Genomic DNA, 20,379 nt, shown 5'->3' with positions numbered 1-20,379 from the left:
TTCTCGATTTTAAGACTGTGAAAGCAGAAAAACGACTCATATTAGTACTTCATTCAAAAGTAGCATAAAGAGGGAACATGATCTTAAATAACAGTGGAGCTATTGATAAGAATGCCAACCACTTTAAATGTTTTTGCTAAGAAGCTATTGTATTAATCCCATAATTTTTGTTTATTGCTTTTTAATGTTTACTTTTCAATTACAGTTGAAATTCAATATTATTTCACAACAGTTTCAGGTGAACAGCATAGTGGTGAGATTTATACAATTTACACAGTGATCCCCCTGCTTAGTCTAGTACCCACCTGGCACTATACACCGTTATTACAATATTACTGATTATAGTCCCTATGCTGTACTTTACATCCCCCGTGACTGTTTTGTAACTACCAATTGTACTGATGAATCCCTTCACCATTTTCACCCAGCTCCCCAGGCCCCCTCCCATTGGCAACCATTAGTTTGTTCTCTGGATCTATGGGTCTGTTTGGATTTTTTTGTTCTTTAGATTCCACATACAAGTGAGATCATATTGTATTTGTATTTCACTGTCTGACTAATTTCACTTAACATAATACCCTCCAGGTCCATCCATGTTGTCGCAAGATTTCAAGATTTCCAATGGCAAGATTTCATTCCTTTTTATGGCTGAAGAATATTCCATTGCACATATGTACATCTTCTTTATTCAATTGTCTATTGATGGACACTTTGGGTGCTTCCTTATCATAGCTACTGTAAATAGTGCTGAAGTACACATGGAGTGCACGTATCTTTTTGAATTAGTGTTTTGGATTTCTCTGGATAAATACCCAGAAGTGGAACTGCTGTATCTTAAGGTAGTTCTACTTTGAATTTTTTGAGGAGCCTCCACACTGTTTTCTATAGTGGCTGTACCAATTTGCAACCCCACCAACAGTGTCTGAGGGTTCCTTTTTCTCCACATCCTCACCAACACCTGTTTGTTGATTTATTTTGATGATAGCCATTCTGACAGGTATGAGGTGATATCTCACTGAGATTTTAATTTGCCATTTCCCTGATGATTAATGACACTGAGCATTTTTTCATATGTCTACTGGCCATGTGTAGGTCCTCTTTGGAGAAATGTCTATTCAGGTCCTCTGCCCATTTCTTTAATTGGATTCTTTGGGGTTTTTTTTGGTGTTAAGTTGTATGAGTTCTTCATAAATTTTGGAAGCTAACCCATTATCGGATATATCTTTGGTGAGTATCTCTCCCATTCAGTAGGTCATCTTATCATTTTTGTTTATGGTTTCCTTTGTTGTGCAAAATGTTTTTAGTTTGATATAGTCCCATTTGTTTTAATATTTCTTTTGTTTCCCTTGCCCAATGAGTTATATCAGAAAAAATATTACGAAGCAATGTCAGAATGTTTACTGCCTATGTTTTCTTCTAAGAGTTTTATGGTTTCAGATCTTACATTTAAGTCTTTAATCCATTTTGAGTACATTCTTGTACATGGTATCAGAAGGTAGTTCAATTTAATCTTTTTTTTTGGCCATGTATCTGTTCAGTTTTCCCAACACCATTTATTGAAGAGACTGTCTTTACCCCATTGCATATTCTTGCTGCCTTTGTCATATATAAAATGACAATATAGGTGTGGGTTTATTTCTGGGCTATCTATTCTGTTCCATTGATCTGTGTGTCTGTTTTTATGCAAGTACCAGGCTGTTTTGATTTTTATAGTCTTGTAGTATAGTTTGATATCAGGTAGTGTGATACCTCCAATTTTGTTCTTCTTTCTCAAGATTGTTGTGGCTATTTGGGGTCTTCTGCGGTCCCATATAAATTTTAGGAGTATCTGTTCTAGTTCTGTGAAAAATGCCATTGGTATTTTGATAAGGATTACACTGAATCTATAGATTGCTTTGGGTAGTATGGATATTTTAAGGATGTTAATTCTTCCTATCCATGAGCAAGGTATATGTTTCTATTTATTTGTATTATTTTCAATTTCTTTCTTCAGTGTTTTATAGATTTCTAAGTACAGGTCTTCTACCTTCTTGGTTAAATTTATTCCTAGGTTATTTTTGTGTGCAATTGTAAAAGGGATTGTTTTCTTAATTTCTCTTTTGGTATATAACAATGTAACAAATTCTGAATGTTAATTTTGTATTCTGCTGCTTTACTGAATTCATTTATCAGTTCTAATAGGTTTTTGTAGTGAAATCTTTTTTATTTTTAAATTTTTTATTGGGAAATATTGCAGAACAGTGTGTTTCTCCAGGGCCCATCAGCTCCAAGTTGTTGTCCTTCAATCTAGTTGTAGAGGGCACAGCTCAGCTCAAAGTCCAGTAGCCGTTTTTCAATCTTAGTTGCAGGGGGCACAGCCCACCATCCCATGTGGAATTAAACCGGCAACCTTGTTGAGAGCTCGCAATCTAACCAACTGAGCCATCTGGCCAGCCCTCTGAAAGTTCAGCGGCAGCTCGTTGTCTTCAATCTAGTTGTGGAGGGTGCAGCTCACTGGCCCATGTGGGAATCGAACAGGCAACCCTGTTGTTAAGAGCTTGTGCTCTAACCAACTGACCCACCCAGCTGTTCCTGCAGTGGAATCTCTCTATAAAATCATGTCATCTGCAAATAATGACAGTTTACTTCTTCCTTTTCAATTTGGACGTCTTTCATTTCTCTTTTCTGTCTGCTGTGGCTAGGACTTCCAATACTATCTTGAATAAAAGTGGTGAAAGTGGACATCCTTGTCTTATTCCTGATCTTAAGGAAAATGCTTTCAGCTTTTTACTGTTGAGTATGTTAGCTGTAGGTATGTCATATATGGTCTCTATTGTTGAGATATATTCCCTCTATTCTCACTTTGCTGAGAGCGTTTACCATTAATGTATGCTGGATTTCATGAAACATACTTTCTCCATCTATTGATCATGCTTTTTATCATTCATTTTGTTTATGTGGGGTATCACATTAATTGATTTACGGATATTGAACCCTGCAACCCAGGGATAAATCCCACTTCATTATGGTTTATGATCTTTCTAATGTATTGTTTGCTGAATTCAGTTTGCTAAGATTTTGTTGAAGATTTTTGCACCTACGTTCATCAGGGATATTAGCCTACAATTTTTTTTTTTGCAATGTCTTTGTCTGGTTTTGGAATCAGGGTAATGGTGGCCTTGTAAAGTGAAGTTGGGAGCTTCCCTCCTCTTGAATTATTTGGGAATAGTTTGAGAATAGGTGTTAATTCTTCTTTGAATGTTTGGTAACATTCACCTGTGAAACCACCGGTCCAATGTTGGGAGTTCTTTGATTACTGATTCAATTTCGTTTGTAGTAATCAGTCTGTTCAGATTTTCTGATTTTTCTTCACTAAGTCTCAGAAGATTGTATATTTCTAGTAATTTATTCATTTCTTCCATGTTGTCCCATTTGTTGGCATATAATTGTTCGTAGTATTTTCTTTTCCTTTTAAGGAGGGCGTAGCTCACAGTGGCCCATGTGGGTATCAAACCAACAACCTTGGTGTTATTAGCACCATGCTCTAACCAACTGAGCTAACTGGCCGCCCTGTTTGTAGCACTTTCTTATAATACTTTGCATTTCTGTGGTGTTTGTTGTCATGTCTCCTCTTCCATTTCTGCTTTTATTCATTTGGGTCCTGTCATTTTTCCTTGATGAGGGTGGTTGAAGGTTTATCAATTTTGTTTCTCTTTTCAAAGAACCAGCTCTTGGTTTTACTGATCTTTTCCATTGCTTTTTTTAGACTCCATTTTGTTTATTTCCCCTCTGATCTTTATTATTTCCTTCCTTCTACTCACTTTGGGCTTTGTTTGTTGCTTTTTCTCTAGTTCCTTACAGTGAAAGGTTATTGCTTATTTGAGATTTTTGTTTCTTGAGGTCAGCCTGTATTGCTGTCAATTTCCCTGTGAGGCCTGCTTTCATTGTGTTCTGTAGATCTTCGGTTGTTGTTTTTTCCATTTTCATTTGTCTCAGGTATCTTTCGATTTCTACCTTGATCTTGTTGTTAACCCGTTCATTGTTTAGTAGCATGTTATTTAGCCTCCACGTGTTTATGTGTTTTTCAGTTTTCTTCCTGTAATTGATTTCTAGTTTCATACCATTGTGGTCAGAAAGACGCTTGATAATGATTTCAATCTTCTTAAATTTATTGAGACATGTTCTGTGGCTTAACATGTGGTCTATCTTGGAAAATGTTCCATGTGCACTTGAAAAGAATGTATATTCTTCTGCTTTGGGGTGAAATGTTCAAAAATATATGAATTAAATTCATTTGGTTTAGTGTGCCATTTAAGGCTGCTGTTGCCTTGTTTATTTTCTCTTTGGAAGATCTGTTCATTGGTGTCAATGGGGTGTTAAAATCCTCTACTACGACTGTATCACTGTAGATCTATCCCTTCCTTGCCTTATCCCACATTTCTTAAAACTCTACTGGTAACATAAAATAGTTCTTATTAAATTGTTCTCTCCTGGATTGTGTATGTCTTTAAAAAAACTGAAATGTTGTGCTTTTTTTCTTCTTTTTTTTAAAGGAGGGTGCAGCTCACAGTGGCTCATGTGGGGGTCAAACTAGCAACCTTGGTGTTATTAGCACCAGGTTCTAACCAACGGAGCTAACCAGCCACCCCAATGGTGTGCTTCTTAAGGGTAAAGTTAGAAATTTAAAAATGATCCCCATCAAAAATGAACAAAACAAAAACAACCTAAACCTGTATCAGCTATCACACTGCTAAGCCAAAACTCTGGGCACTCCATTATTTATACTCACTGAATATACAATAGGGAAAAATATATTCTTAACACAATGGAGTGAAAATAATATACGCTTCTACACAGAAAAAGGAGCTTCCTATGTGCTGACAGGCTAAGAATGGCCAGTTTTCCACTGTCTACAAGTCGTGAATGGCTTCTGATACCAAAGCTAAACTTAAGTTTTAAGGTAACATGTTTATAATAAGGTTAAACATATTTAATTGCCTTTTCATTAAAATGAAACAATCCTATGAATACAAATCACCTCAGTCTGAAATTCATGGATCACTCATTAAGTTTCTCCTGAAAAAATGCATAGCAGCTAAATCAGATTTCATGTAATTAACCTCAAAGTGCTTACTTGATAAGGAAGAACACAGAAGTGTTTTAGTTTATATCTAATATGTAAAGCTGGAAATGAAAGTTTTATTTGAACATTTCCGAAAAAACTGGACATTAAAAGCCTTTCAAAAAAGCTTTATTTTATTATAAAATAGTTCTTTATGGAAGAAAATTAGAAAAATACAAAAAAAGAAAAAAACACTTTGGAGAAAAACATTTTTGTAAAAACAATTACAGATAATCACATGTTGCATATATGGGTAGCCTTACTTTTTGTGCACAGATAGTAATGTACATACCCATTCACATTTACAGAAATGGGACCATATGACACACAGTTTTTCAAAACCTTTTTCCATGTAATGTTTCCAGAACTGATTAATAGGGATTTTACAAGGCTATGGGAAGGAAGCATTTAAGTAAATATTCTTAGAACATATTTAGATCTCAAGTTAATAATAAAAGGATGACAAAAGAACTTAACTGTTTTGAACTCTAAGGAAGAAGGCATGAACTCTAAGGAAGAAGCTAACAAGATATAAGATTAAATACTTTAGAATATGTCAGCTTCCCATGTCCACTCTGGAATTCAGCCCAAACACAGATTTAGCCCCAAATTCCTATGCCTTTTCATTTAGAATACTACCTAATTTTCATTTCTTCCATAGTATGACAATGTAATATTCGTAGCTAATATTTACATGACATTTATTAGGTTTCAGGCACTATTCTAAGCACTCTGCATATGCTAACTCATTTTAATGTTCACAGCCTCAAGAAAGACGTACAATTATTACTCCCATTTTTCAGATTATAAAACAAAAGTACAGAGACGTGCATACCTTGTCCACAGTCACCAGCTAGTAAGTGTTGTAGCTAGGATTTGCACACAGCAATATGATTCTAAACTTTACCTTTCTCAAGGACAAATGTTGAAGTAGAAAGAATATTCCAGTAATACTGCTCAAATAAGTGGAACACTAAACACCTGGCCTCTTTTAATTTTCTGAGAATTCTGGTTAATGAAGACTTTTACTGTAATTTAACATACCTAAGTCTCAAGATAAATTTAATTATGGGAAAACAGAGAATTATCCATCAACCAGGAAACTTCTGTCATTTGAGTTGAAGATTGTTTGTGAGTATAAGCATTGCTATTCGCATTAGGAATCAGAGTGAAAGGCTGAGCAGTTAGTCCAGATGGTAACTATATGCACTTGGGAGGCTGAAAAAAGACCAGACATGAGAGTTTATATGATCGGCCAATAATGTCCTCTCCCTGGGACAGCCTCTCCTTCACTTGTTCTGCCCACTACTCCCAAGAGGCATTGGATGTGACATCTGCATTTCAATGGTTCCACTTCCTTGCCTTATTATAATTAGATTTCACCTGTATTCAAAACAACTAGGAAGAGGAAGAGGATGCCCAAATGGTGATGTATTTCAGGTTTCATCTCCCTTGGTCTGTCTCTCTCAGCTTGAATATTTCCATGTCAATCTCCAGTGTTCCTCTTTGGGTATTAGCTTTGCTATTTTGCCTCAAAGGCAGCCCCTGCTCAAAATGTATACTCTGTTGCCATATCCCACAGAAGATTCCTGAAGAATTTTTATATTATTTGGCTTTCTTCTCTACAAAGGTGAGTTGCTTTGCCAAGAAGTCAGACTTTATCCAGTGGGACAATGCCAGCTTTAACCTGGACACCTGCGTACGAGGGGTTGTATTCTGTATTATGGGTGAAGTCTTTAAGTTCTTGTGAAGCAATGGCTCTTTTTGATACACTCAGTAGTTTTACATTCATTTTTACACCCGAGGCAGGAAAACCCACCAGGTTTGACCCACAATGAGCAGGAAGCTGTTACGGCCTGAGGAATCTTTCTAAGGCTGTCACAGATTTTAAAAAAAAATTTAAAAAGCGCATCATTTAATATTTGATGTTTTGTATGACTGGTACCCCAGGAGGCAAATTCTACTGGCATTAGGACAGCACCTAAACTGTTTTTCCAGAAGTCAAGATGAGATCATTTATTCCAATAATTACAACAACCCAGTAACTGGATAAAAAGTATGTAATTTCGGAGTATACTCTCTAAAGAGCAGGATATTAAAAGTTGCAATAAGGTTATTGGACTTTTTCGAATGACATAAGACCATATGATCTGTGATGGTTAAAGTTACCATAATCATAAGCAAAGCTATAAATATTCAGTTGGAAAGCACTAAAAACAAACAAAATCTTACATTCTACTCATCAAATTAAAAATAAGAAGAACCTAAGTATTGTCTATGTAAGACAAAAACATTAGTAATTTATTAACAACATGAAAAGGATCATCTAATTATAGGCATGCCTTGCTTTATGCACACTTCCTGAATAAAGTTTACGTCTTAAGGAAGTGTTCAAGTTATTCACAAATTCCTTTGAAACTGTGTTTAAATATTCAGGATGCTGAGCATCAACTGTTACAGACTGTTACTCAGAGAAGCGGCCTGGTGGCTCAGGTTCATTATCTAATTATTCAGACTAAGGAAGGGGGAAGGACATAGTCCTAATAATTTCAAAAGTATAGTTTGAAGACTGCCAAGTATGAGAAAAAAAATCCCATGATCTGGAAAAGAGGGAGAAGGTTGAAGATTAGGAAGGATGAAATAGATTTCTAGAGAATGAAAAGTATTACACCATTACGTTTATAAAATACTACGTTTATAAAATACTACATAAGAAGAGTATTTCCAGTATTCTGACACAATACATCACCAACTTGGCAACTACCTAAATTATTCTTGTTTCAATTAAAAAGTGTGTTTCAGTATATCAGAATTTAAAAAAAGACCATTCCTGTGATATGGCTGAATTTAACCTAGAAGTTGGAGGAAAACAGGATATCTTTCATAGCAATTTGTGTCAATATTGTGGGGAAGTATCTGTTTTGTAAAGTAAGCAAGGCCAATTTGATACTAAACAACAGAATATACATCCATATCTCAGTATCGATGCTATTTAACACTGCCATTCTCCTTTGTGAAAGGACTGCACTGTTGCAATATTATCCCATTCCATCCAGCACATTCAGGGAAACATACAATCGATTCTGCAAGCTGAGAGAACTAGGACAATATAAATTGATGGCTCAGGCCCTTCCCTGGAGGGCTCCAAAGAATATTCTATTTTTAACTCCCTTTCACTTGAATAGAGCAGAGAACAAGAAGGAAATACAGTGTTTGGCAGAAAAGTATTGCCCAGGCTATCACAGGCTAGTTTTATTTCACATAGGTGAACGTGAACTAGCATTTGTGTTAAAGGAAAGCATTCTTAATGCAGGTTAGATATAATCAGAAAGATAACACACAGAATTGAAGAAGTCATGACAGCTATAAATCTAAGGTTCATTTAACAGTATTATTAATTTTTTTTCGAGACTGAACTTGTAGCACTGTGAGGGCAGATTTTTTTTTTTAATGAGCCATTTTGCCAACTCTAAATTTTTTGGTAACTAGGTATTTAAAAGACAATTTAGAAAAACTGTTTCCAAATCATCTAAACCTCAAGTCTGTAATCCTGGTCCATCTAATGTCTGTGGCACTATTTTAGTAAGCAGGGAAGTTCAAGTAACGATAGCCCCTTCGGTGAATTTGGAAGAAGACACAGGGCCAGCTCGCCTTCACTATTCTTTCTCCTCTATCACCCTCTGCTCTCCTACTTCTGTGCCTAAAATAAACAAATACAAACACAAAAAACAAATCAAATGAAAACAGTGACATAGAGGTTACAGCTCACAGCTATTATATTTAAATGACAGTCCTATGAGAGTCTGTACAACTCAAGGAAATCTATGGGTACTTACCAGATACATTTGGCTCCAGATTTCAGTGGCGGCAGGTTAATGGAGAAGGGAAAAGGGAAATAGGTGGATTTGTAGGTATTATACAATGTCTGAATCTATGCTGGTCACACAATACTAAGAAATGCTCACAGAATCAATGAAATAACAAGGATAGCCAGGGCCACCAGTCCAGTAATATAAATACAAAACTCCTATTACTCCAGTCCAAGTTGTCAGTAAAGAAATTGACTTTGTGCCTAGAGCCCCTATTTGAGATAGCTAAATCCTTTATCAATATCACCCCTCCCCTGCTTATCCAATAGGCTTGCCTTTTATATCCTAGTTACTTTTAAATGTGTGCCCTGCAATGCTGCCAATATTCTGTGCATCTCAAAGATCACTTATCCTAAAATCTTCCTCCCATGGTGTAGTTAGTTCATCAGGACCCTATCATAGTCTGCAGGTAATAAAAGCTCAATCAGTTCGGAACCACGTGGTTCTGAGTTATTTGAAAAGCTAAGACTGAAGATATAATGCATTGATATTTAGTTTTACAGTCATTTTGCTTCCCACATGCATGTAATATCACAGTTTGGGGGGTGGGGAGGAAACTGAATTATATCCTTGGTTGGAGCCTAAAGTAGCTTCAAATGCCTTTAGGTGTCTTATTTGATGGCATGCTTTAATGTATAATACTGTTCCTAAAAAGTTATGTAGCAATAGGAAAAGAGATGTATTTGACTTTTGCTAATGCGTTTGGCACACTTGAGACATTAAACTTTTAAGAAAAGCTCCACACCAAACTGAATCTGTCATCCAAATCTGCTTTGGAAAAGAAATTAAAGCAATAGCTTCCGTGAATTTTTAAATGGTAAATTACATTAAGCCAAGGTTATCATTTAAATTCAAATCCCTATTGTTGAGTATGATGCATGATTAAAAGCCATTACAGTTAATGGAAAATACAAGCAAATATTAATACCTTAATATAGCATTAAAAAAAAAAGAAAGAAAGAGAAGAACAGAAAAAGAAAAAAAATAAAAGGCAGTGGAAACCTGAGTAAAAAGAAGCCAGGAAGCAGCTGAAAAAGAGACCGGTTCACTGTGAGAAATGTAAACCTCTCAGACAGTGCTACGGCCCCGAATCCAACAGCTCAGGAACAAGGCCAATTATTGCAAAATATTAAACATATATGGTGAGGCTGCAAACTTTTCAAAAGAGTCATAAGAATGAAAGCAGCTACACAGAAAACAGCCAGGGCTTCACAAACCTAAAATCTCTGCTATAATGACTCCCTGCAGTATACCAAACTCCTTGTATGTAGTATACATTACGGTATTCAAGCTGTAAATTATGTGGTAAAGCGTTAAGATAACAGATCCTTATTATTGGAACACGCAAGCAACCAGATCTTCTGAAATTGTTACTTGTATAACTCCAGTTCTTGACAGTAAGTCACTAAACTATTGCAAACCAATTCTCTAATATTCCACCTTTCTGAACTAGAAATGACTCACATAAGATCAACACAGAATCATGGAATTTTAGGGTACACAGAGGCTTCAACAGAGAACACAGTAAAATTCCCTTACTGTGAAAATGAGTAAACTGAAACCCAGAGGCTTTAAGGGATACGCCTAATACCAGTTAAAAACAAATAAGGGCTGTCAGGATTTGACTCTTATTTTGTTTTCTTTCACATTATACGATACATTGTCTGAGAAGCCTTTTGTAGCCAGAATTTCTTTTCCTTCTGTTGACGGGGATTGCCTCAACCTTCTTTGGAATGACCATGGTAGTTTCCCATTTACACAAGATTTGTATATTCATTCCTTAGCAGTAATGTTAGTACTGATTTCAGTTCAGTTCCCATAGCACACTGGAGGTTACTGTCAAGGAGATCAGTAAAACTATTGTGGTCCTCTGGCACAAACATGGATGGAAGACCAAAGAATTTTCTCCTTGAGATATGTCCCCCACTTTCTCTCTGCTTCCAAATGGGAAAAATAAGAGAAAATCTTATATTTTATTGCTCATACTCTACCTGGGCTAAGAATACTTGATTCAATTGGGTGTGTTAATTTATGGGAAAATTTCTTTAAATTCATATACAAACATTTAAAAATTATTTGTGTCTTAGTGAAGAAAAATTGTTCCAAATCTATCAATGCTTTCATTATTTGGTCGAATAATTAGTTTCAATCTTTTATGTAATAAAAGAAAATAATAAGCTTGACTAAATGTTGTTTGACAAGAAAAAAAAATGTTATAATTTCTAATTTTAATCAGATTTGGGTGGTGGAATGTAGGGAAGTATAAGGACAAAAAAGAAAAAGAAATCCAAAAAGTATGATGTTTACATATAAAAATGTAAATTACTAAGACAGGAATTGCTATAAATCTGTGAAAATAAATTAGAAACAAAAAACTGCCTTGTCTATTCCCCAGTGCATTTTACTTTTCTATCAGGACACATACTAACATAAATGTACATTTTTTTCTCTAAGCTCTTACATTAAAAAACAAAAACAAACAAACACACAAAAAAATCACTAACTACAAAAAAAGTCTGTAGATTGTAACTACAACAAAAGTTTTTAGATTGTAACCTTTTTTTAAAAAAAAAATTTGTGATTTTGTGTTTTAATTTTTTTTTTTTTTTAACTTTTATTTATTTTAAATGTGTTTCTCCAGGACCTATCAGCTCCAAGTCAAGTAGTTGTTTCATGGAGGGCACAGCTCACATTGGCCCATGCGGGGATCGAACTAGCAACCCTGGTGTTACGAACATCTTGCTCTAACCAACTGAGCTAACCGGCTGCCCGGATTGTAACTTTTTAAAATATTCAAATCCTACCAATTCCATAAAATTGTTCAATATAACTTCCAACATAATATTTGGCACTATCAAATTTTTCTTTAAAGGAAAATTTCTATTTTACTTATTAGCATAAAATATTTCTTTCCCTTTTAGATAAGGATGCTTTGAGGATTTATTTCTCTTTATTTCTGAAACTAAATGAAATTCAACTAACTTAAGCTATAAGTTAAGAGAATACAGCATAAAATAACTGGAAGGACCAACTCTAATTATAAAGTGTTACGACTGACTCTATGAGTCAAACACAACGTCAGCTATTCAGATGTATTCTCTTTTTGTGCCTGTACTATCCAGATGCAACCTATCTTATATTTGCTTCCATAAATAGCATTCAAAAAACCCCCAAATTAAAATATGACTGATGATAAACACATGCTATCTGTCACACAGACATTTTGGCCTCAATTCGAAGTGTCATTTTCTGCTATTTTGCATTAACTGGGTATATTTTTTGCAGAGATGTATTTGTACAAGCTCAAAGATCCAACCTGTGGTTAAAAGTTTTAATTCTGTAGGCAATTTGACAAAAATTTAACCTTAAAAAAGAACAAAACTAATAAGCTCACACAAATATGGACCAAAGGATTTTGCTTGCCTCATTAATAGGGTGTACTAACAAACTACATGAATTAGTCACATACGAGGTACTTGAATGGGGAACATGAAGGTAAATTTGTTTTTTATTATTATCATGACATTAGCTATGAAGAAAAAAATCATGACAAAAATAATATGAAAAGTCAGTCACAGGCCGAGGAAAACTCAGAAAATAATTTCTACAAGAATAAAACGTTATTAAAGCTAATGATCAGTGTCACAACCAATGTTTTCTATGTATAAAGAACAACTTTTGATGCCCTTCAAAATTATAGCATACTCTAGTTTATATTATAAGTGGACTGTATTATTAAACTTCAGGAAAACCTGAAACTAAAGAGTCATATTTGAGAGAGAGGACAAATTCTATGTTGGCTAAAATGACTAATGTTTGTACTAAACATCCTTTGGAAGAACATCTATCACACACACGGGACAATACAGGGCTAGTAGCACAAAAAAAGGAAGAACCTACATACTACGTACAAGACAGCTCCTAGGAGCAACAGATGAAGGACCTGGAAACCCCATTGCAGGAATGATAAGTACGAATTATATCTTGTAGGAAGTTGCTAAGTCACTATGATCACTGAAGACCACACAAGTGAGGAGAAGCAAGGACACTTCTCATCAGATTGTTCAGCGTAGATGTCTTCCTCCTGAAAGTGCAGCACCCATTAAGGTTCCACACAATACCAAGAGCAAGAAACTGCTTAAGTGGAGGGTGAGGGTTATGTGGCCTCAGTGAGTCAAGCTGACGTAGTCTGAAACCTTTCATGGTGACAAGCAGCTAAAAAGGATCCAAAGAAACCAAAAAAATTGTACTTCAACACCTAGAGTTATGAAAGGCTGAAAAAAATACCTTATTAAACATCTGGGGCAGAAGTACACATCTAGGTGGGAAGCACAGAGAAATGAGTTCGGTAAAATTAGTAAGATAATCTTATGCAACACTGAGATCAATTGTTTTCAATGAATGCTTAAAGAAAATTTGAAAGGAGCAGAAAGAAAATAATACTGAGTTTGGATTCTTTTGATATGCCTACGTTTCAGATTGCACTTGGTTTAAAAATACCTTTCACTAGACACCAGCAAACTGAAAAACAAAACACGAAGAAGATGTGTAAGAACATCAGTCTTTTTAAAGGCATTTCCACTGAGACTAAGACATAAAGAAAATTTCAGTAGGCAAGAGTTCCCAATCAAAGCTAGGCTGTCTTGGTTAGCTATTCAGGAGACATCTTAACTCGCTTTGCCACTCTTCTGTTGTAACCATAGGTGGATTCCCAGGCTGCAGAGAAGCCTTCAACTACGACAGCAGGAAGCTTCTCACCACACAGCGCAGCCCAGTACCATCTCCTTATTATGGCCCCAACCCTTTTGCATATAAACCTGACTGTGGTATTTTCCAGCAGGTGCTAAGATTTGCCCACTCTTTTAATCTTGCTGGTTTGCCTATTCATAGGTATGCCTATATCTGAAACCCCGGGTAGACTAAGTGTGGCAGTATCTTAATATTAATAGTAAGACTGTAATCAAGCAGGATGAAAAAAAGCAATAGCCACAGTGAAGAATTAATGACCTCAGACATACTACTCACCTGTCTGCTGGGCAGGCTGTGGCAGTGGTTGGTTTAGATGTGAACTGTAATGAACTGAAGGGACGGGGCGGTACTGAGGCTGACTGGAGTGACAGTGGCCTGGAGCGCAGTAACAGGCTGGCATCTAGGACAAGCACGGAGGGGAAATCAATTCTACTTGCAATAACAACTTTTTTTCTGAAGAGGAACATCAGAGTGTAATGAGTAATAATTCTTTCCAACACCAAGCACCTGAAAACTGATTTTTCTTAGCTTTAAATTTAATCGAAAATTGTTGAAAAAATTTCAAACATACAGTATACGTAACAAAAGACACCTACTGTTACGCCCACCAATCAGATTTAGTAGATTTTAATTTTTGGGCGCTATTTGTTTCAGATTTTCCTCTATCTTTTACAAAATCAGACAGTACTGAAATAGTGAAAGGATTACTCCAGTACTGCTTTGTTCTACATGCCACAGAAAACCCATTATCCTGTAGTTGGAATGTATCATTCCTATATTTTTAAACTTCTATTTTATATGTGTGTGTGTGTGTGTATATATATAAATAAAATTGATTTCAATTAATTTACATTTATGGTACTCTACTATAACTTAATGAAACTTATTTTGCAATTAACATTGTTTTTGAGACATATCTTGGTTGAAATATACACTGCTAGCTCATTCTATTCAACTGTTGAACAGTAATCAGTGTATATAAAAAAAGTCAGTTTCTCCTTTCCAACATTAATGCACAGTTGCACTGGTTCCAGTCCTTAATTTTTTTCAAATTTCTAATGCAAATTAAAATGCCAATACAAATTTTGTCAATTATACCTTAATGAAGGTGAAAAAAATGCCAATAAGAGTAGCCTGCCTTTTTTTCCTTCCAGAGCTATTTATATCAGTTTTGAATTTTTTTTAAATGTAACCTGATTTAGAATAAATAATCCAGTGAGGTAGAAGTATGTGGTAAGTTAACTTTATTAGGTTCATGGGCTCTCTCATGCTCTGCTTTTCTGATTGGGTTACTTCTAAAAGAACAGAGATCTGTAGAGATCTTAAAGGATGTCCATTTCATCTGGAAACCAGTCAAGGACAGAATTGCTAGATCAATTATTAGCCAAGAATCTCCTAAATTTACTGTAATGTTCTTCTGTCTTTGAAACATCAGACACAATACATATGTGACCCCTTAATTTGGAGATATCAGCAACCAATAAGTATATCCTGATTTCAGATCTTATATACTATCATACTTTTCAGTATGTTCCTATGTGTATAAATAATATTCGTTTTTTCCCTCTTAAATAAAGAAAAGACATCACTGTTTAAGGCAAAATTATAACACTATTTTATAATACATACAAGCAATGTATAACAATAACACAAACAATAGAGGTAAAATAGAATTATACTGCTGACATGACTAGTATATTTTACTTGCAGTTTCTTATGAACGTGAAATAGATTGTGATAAGCTAAAGATACACATCATAGTCCCTAAAGAAGCTACACAAACACACGAATCAGAGGGCTGTAGATAAGAAAGCAATAGAAGAAATAATATGGAACACTAAAAGAGTTCAAATAATACAAAAGGCAGGGGAAGAAGCAAATAGAACAAACAAACAAACAGCAATGTGGCACACCTACATCTTACCATGTCAAGAGCCATATTAAAGACAAAAGAACTAGACACTCCAATCAGACTGGATAAAACAGCAAAACCCAACTATACTGTACGTAAAAGACACACTTTTAATATAAAGGTTGCAAATAAGAGGATGAAAAAGACATAGCATTTAAATGCAAATCAAAAGAATGATGAGTCAGACAAAATAGGTTTCAAGAGAAAAAAATAGTACTAGAGACAGAAAAATATTTCACAATATGAGTCAATAAATCAGGAAGATATGATAAATATAAATTACTTAATGTAGACTCAAATACTATAAATACTGACTAAATTTAAGGGAGAAATAGACAAACCAACCCACTATCATTTATTCCTAGAACTGGACAAAAATTACTTAAGAATGTAGAAGATCTGAAAGATACCACATTGACTCACTTGATGTTTACAAAATACTAAATGCAGAAACAAAAGAATATAGAAGAAACTAAAGACAACCTAATTAAATGGAAGGACATTGCACGTTCATTAATATTAGATAACTTAATATTGTTAAGATGGCAATCATACTCAACACGATATACAGATTCAATACAATCCCTATAAAAATTCCAATGGCCTCTTTTGCAGAAATGAAAAAGCCAATCCTGAAATTCATATGGAATCCTAAGGGATCTGAATAGCCCAAACATCTTGAAAAAGAACAAAGTTAGAGGACTCACACTTCCTGACTTTAAAACTTACTACAAAGGTACAGTAATAAAATAGTGCAGTACTGGCATAAAGATAGAATTACAGAATAGTGTAAAAGTGAGAGTACAGAAGTAAACTTTTGTATGTATGGTTAACTGATTTGACAAGGATACCAAGACTATTTAATAGGAAAAACAACAGGGTCTTCAGTAAATGCTGCTGGGAACAAATAGATATACACAAAGAATGAAGTTGAACCCTCTCCACATAGCACATATAAAAATTACTCAAAATTGGTACATGATCTAAATCTAGAAGCTGAAACCATAAAACTTGTAGAAGAAAAGTGATAAACCTTCATGACTTTGGATTTGACAATGGATTCTTAGATATGACACCAAAAGCATGAGTAACAAAATGAAAGAATGGATCAAGTGGACTTTATCAATGTTAAAAAAAACTTTTGTGCATTAAGTACATTGTCAAGGAAGTGAAAGGACAATCTACAGAATGGGTGAACATACCTGCATATCACACATCTGATAAGGATCTAGTATCTGAAATACATAAAGAACTCTTACAACTCCACAACAAAAAGACAAGTAATGTGATTTAAAACTAGGCACTATGGAAAACAGTTGGCACTTCTTAAAAAAATTAAAAATGTGATCCAGTAATTCTACTCCTAGGTAATAAACCACAGCACTATTCACAGCAGGCAAAAGGTGGCAACATCCCAAAACCATCACTGGTTGAAAAGATGAACAACTCCTACAATGGCATATTATTCAGACATAAAAAGAAATGTAGTACTGCTATTAGGTTGGTGCAAATGTAACTGTGGTTTTTGCAATTATTTTTAACCTTTTAAAATTACTTTTGCACCAACGTAATACATGCTACAATGTGGATTAAACCTCAAACATTATGTTAAGTCCAAAATGCCAGACACAGAAGGTAACATATTGCAAGATTTTGTTACTATGAAGTATCCAGAATAGGAAAATCCATACAGACATAATGCAGATGGGTGATTGCCAAGGGCTGGGTGGTGGGAATAGGCAGCAACTGCTTAATGGGCACCAAGTTTTCTTTTGGGGTGATAAAAATATTTTGGAACTAACTAAAGAAACGTGGTGGTTGCAAAAACACTGAATTTACGAAATGTCACTGAATTTTTCACTTTAAAATGCTAATTTTATGTCATGTGAACTCCATTTTAAAATATATGGTGATGGAAGGAGAACTGACTCTGGGTGATGAACACACAACGGGATTTATAGATGATGTAATACAGAATTGTACACCTGAAATCTATGTAACTTTACTAATAATTGTCACCTCAATAAATTTAATAAAAAAAAAATAAAAAAAAAATGCTAATTTTATGTCATGTGAACTCCATTTTAATTTAAAAAACAAAAACAAAAAACCACAAAACACTAAAATGATAGAATACAAATTCTTTTACAGTGCACATGGATCATCCCCTAAGAAACTCCGTGCTGGGACATAAAATAAGACTCAACAGATTCCAAAACACTGAAATCTTAAGAGTTCTCTGACCACATGAAATTAAAATAGAAATCAATAGATATCTACAAAAGCCCCAAATGCCTGGAAATTAAATAATACACTTCCAAATTTATCATGGGTCAAAAAGTCACTCACAAAAAAGAGAAAATATATTTTGAATTAAATAAGAAACACACGTTTACAAATCTGTAGGTTGCAGCTAAATGGTGCTTAGGAAATTTATAACATTAAAAATCTTATAATGAAAAAAACAACCATCTAAAATCAATGATCTATGCTTCCACCTCAAGAAACCAGAAACAAAGGGACATATGAAACCCAAAAATAAGTAAGGAAAAAAACAGTAAAATAAATAGTTTAAATAGAAAATGAATAAAATTAATAAAACCTAAGTTGGTTTTTTAAGAACATCAATAGAATTGATAAATCTCAAGTTAAACTAGTAAAGGAAAAAGAAGAGAGAAGACCAAAATTAATAATATCAGGGATTATAGAGGTGATACCAACATTAATCCTAAAGATACTGAAATATAATAAGGGGTTTTATGAGCAACTTTATGCCAATAATTTTTACAACATAAATGGAATTGAAACAAACTATAAAATCTGACCCAAAAAGAAATAGGAAATTGGACTAACTCTGTATCTACCAAGAAATTGAATTTGTAATTTTAAATCTTCCCTGCAAAAAAAACTCCAGGTGCAGATGGATTCATTAGTGAAATCTAGCAAACATTTACAAAGAAATAACATCAATCCTACACAAACTCCTTTAGAAAGTAAAGAAGGGAAAAATATCCAACTCATTTTGAGGCCAGTACCACCCTGGTACTGCCACCTGAAAAAGACATTACAAGTAAAATACAGACCAATATCCTTCATGAACATACAAGCAAAAATCATTCCGAAAATATTAGCAAATTGAATCTAGCCATATAAAAAAAAACACATACTGTATCATGAAAGATTAGTTTAATATTCAAAAGTCAGTCAACACAATTCACTGTGTTAATAAAGGGGGGAAAATCACATGATCACTTCAGTAGATGCAGAAAAAACATTTTACAAGATTAATAACCAGAAACTAATATACTGAATGTCCACTGTAACTGAGAACAACAACAAAAAATACAAGGAATCTAGGGATTTTACTTCTCCTTCTTGTGTTGTGAGTATATTCAATATTGGAGCTCTTAGCTATATAATAAGGCAAGCAAATGCATATAGGTTGGAAAGGATAATGCATACGGAAATGATCTCCTATTTAGGAAATCTTAAGCAGTCTATCAAAAAAGTACTAGAATAACTGAATTTTTAGAAAGTCCACAGGATAAACAAAACTCAATTGTTTCTACAAATTATGAATAGAAAATTAATTTAAAAATAATCTCCTTTAGAATATTTAAACATTAAATACTTAAGGGTTATATTTAATAAAATATGTGTAATACTTATATAATGAAAACTACAAAACCCTGTTGAGAAAAATTAAGGAAGATTTAAATAAATGGAGAGAGAGAACATATTCTTACACTGGAAAATTCAACAGTGTTAAGATGTTAATTCTCCCCAAACTGATACTATTTCTCCTCGAAATGCATCATTTTATTTTTATAGTGCATTTACTTTATTGTGTTTCTCTTAAGCTAATTAAAACAAAACAAACCTCTCAGGGTCAGAAGGAAACCCAAAGATCATATAGTTTAACTATCCAACTGAAGTGTCGACCTGTTGTGTGGTTGTCTAGCATGAACTTGAAAATCTCCAGAGACAAGGAAATGATGACATGCTGTTTATAAATTTGCACAAATTCTTTCTATGTGAAATTAAAAATTAGCTGTCTAATGTTAAAACTGATCTTACATGAGAGGCTTCCATGGGTGGGGAGGCGGGGGGGGCGGGGGGAGTGATGTACCTGTGGTGAGGGCTGCTGAATGTATCCTTGCTGCTGGAGCACAGGCTGGCTGACAGGATGACCAGAAGCAGAGTAGGCAGCAGTAGGGACCGGCTGCCCAGGTGGCAGGGGGGGCGGAGGGGGAGGAGGTGGTGGCGGTGGTGGAGGGGCTGCTGTCACGATATAACCAGACTGTGGCGGGGACTGAAGGACAACGGTGGACTGGAACATGGTAGCATGAGGGTCAGAACCATCTGCAGATGGCTGGCGGGCGAGACTCATGTGGCTAAACTGAGACCCAAGGTTGTCCTGCTAAAAAAGGAGAAAGTCAAATCAGTAAGCCTCTCATTCATAGACCAAAGTCACTAAAGAAAAATACTTCGTATATTATGAGTTGCAGTAGTATATATTATGGAAATCATGTATCTACAACAGACATGATTTAATGAAAGAACAGCTCCAAGAAAATGAGAACTTTAAGGCAGGAAGGTATGCACATTACAATGCTGTCACTGCAAACTACTTATAAAATATATGTAATGGAAATATATAGTGTGCAGAAAAGAGTAGGGTATAAATACACAATAAAATTCACAATAAAAAAGGAAAAAACCCACTTATTTAAATGAAGATTAAAGGC

At 34.7% G+C, this 20,379-nt stretch overlaps 1 protein-coding gene across 8 annotated transcripts in view; it reads right to left on the bottom strand.

Annotated features, from left to right (window-relative positions):
* The window catches only part of R3HDM1 (R3H domain containing 1), a 111,533-nt gene that overhangs the window by 44,616 nt on the left and 46,538 nt on the right, over nucleotides 1–20,379 (bottom strand). For 7 of the 8 annotated variants that reach the window (XM_074335625.1, XM_074335634.1, XM_074335640.1 and 4 more), the window contains 2 exons: nucleotides 19,761–20,051; nucleotides 13,996–14,119 (listed from right to left, as the gene is read on the bottom strand). In XM_074335625.1, the coding sequence (XP_074191726.1) occupies nucleotides 13,996–14,119; nucleotides 19,761–20,051 (415 nt within the window). The remainder of the gene's footprint in view (nucleotides 1–13,995; nucleotides 14,120–19,760; nucleotides 20,052–20,379) is intronic. The other variant, XM_074335626.1, reaches the window with a different exon arrangement.

Source organism: Rhinolophus sinicus, linkage group LG01, assembly GCF_036562045.2.
Source record: "Rhinolophus sinicus isolate RSC01 linkage group LG01, ASM3656204v1, whole genome shotgun sequence".
Lineage (NCBI taxonomy): Eukaryota > Metazoa > Chordata > Mammalia > Chiroptera > Rhinolophidae > Rhinolophus > Rhinolophus sinicus.
The sequence above is the reverse complement of the archived record's forward strand: the minus strand, read 5'-3'. Positions and strand labels throughout refer to the sequence as shown.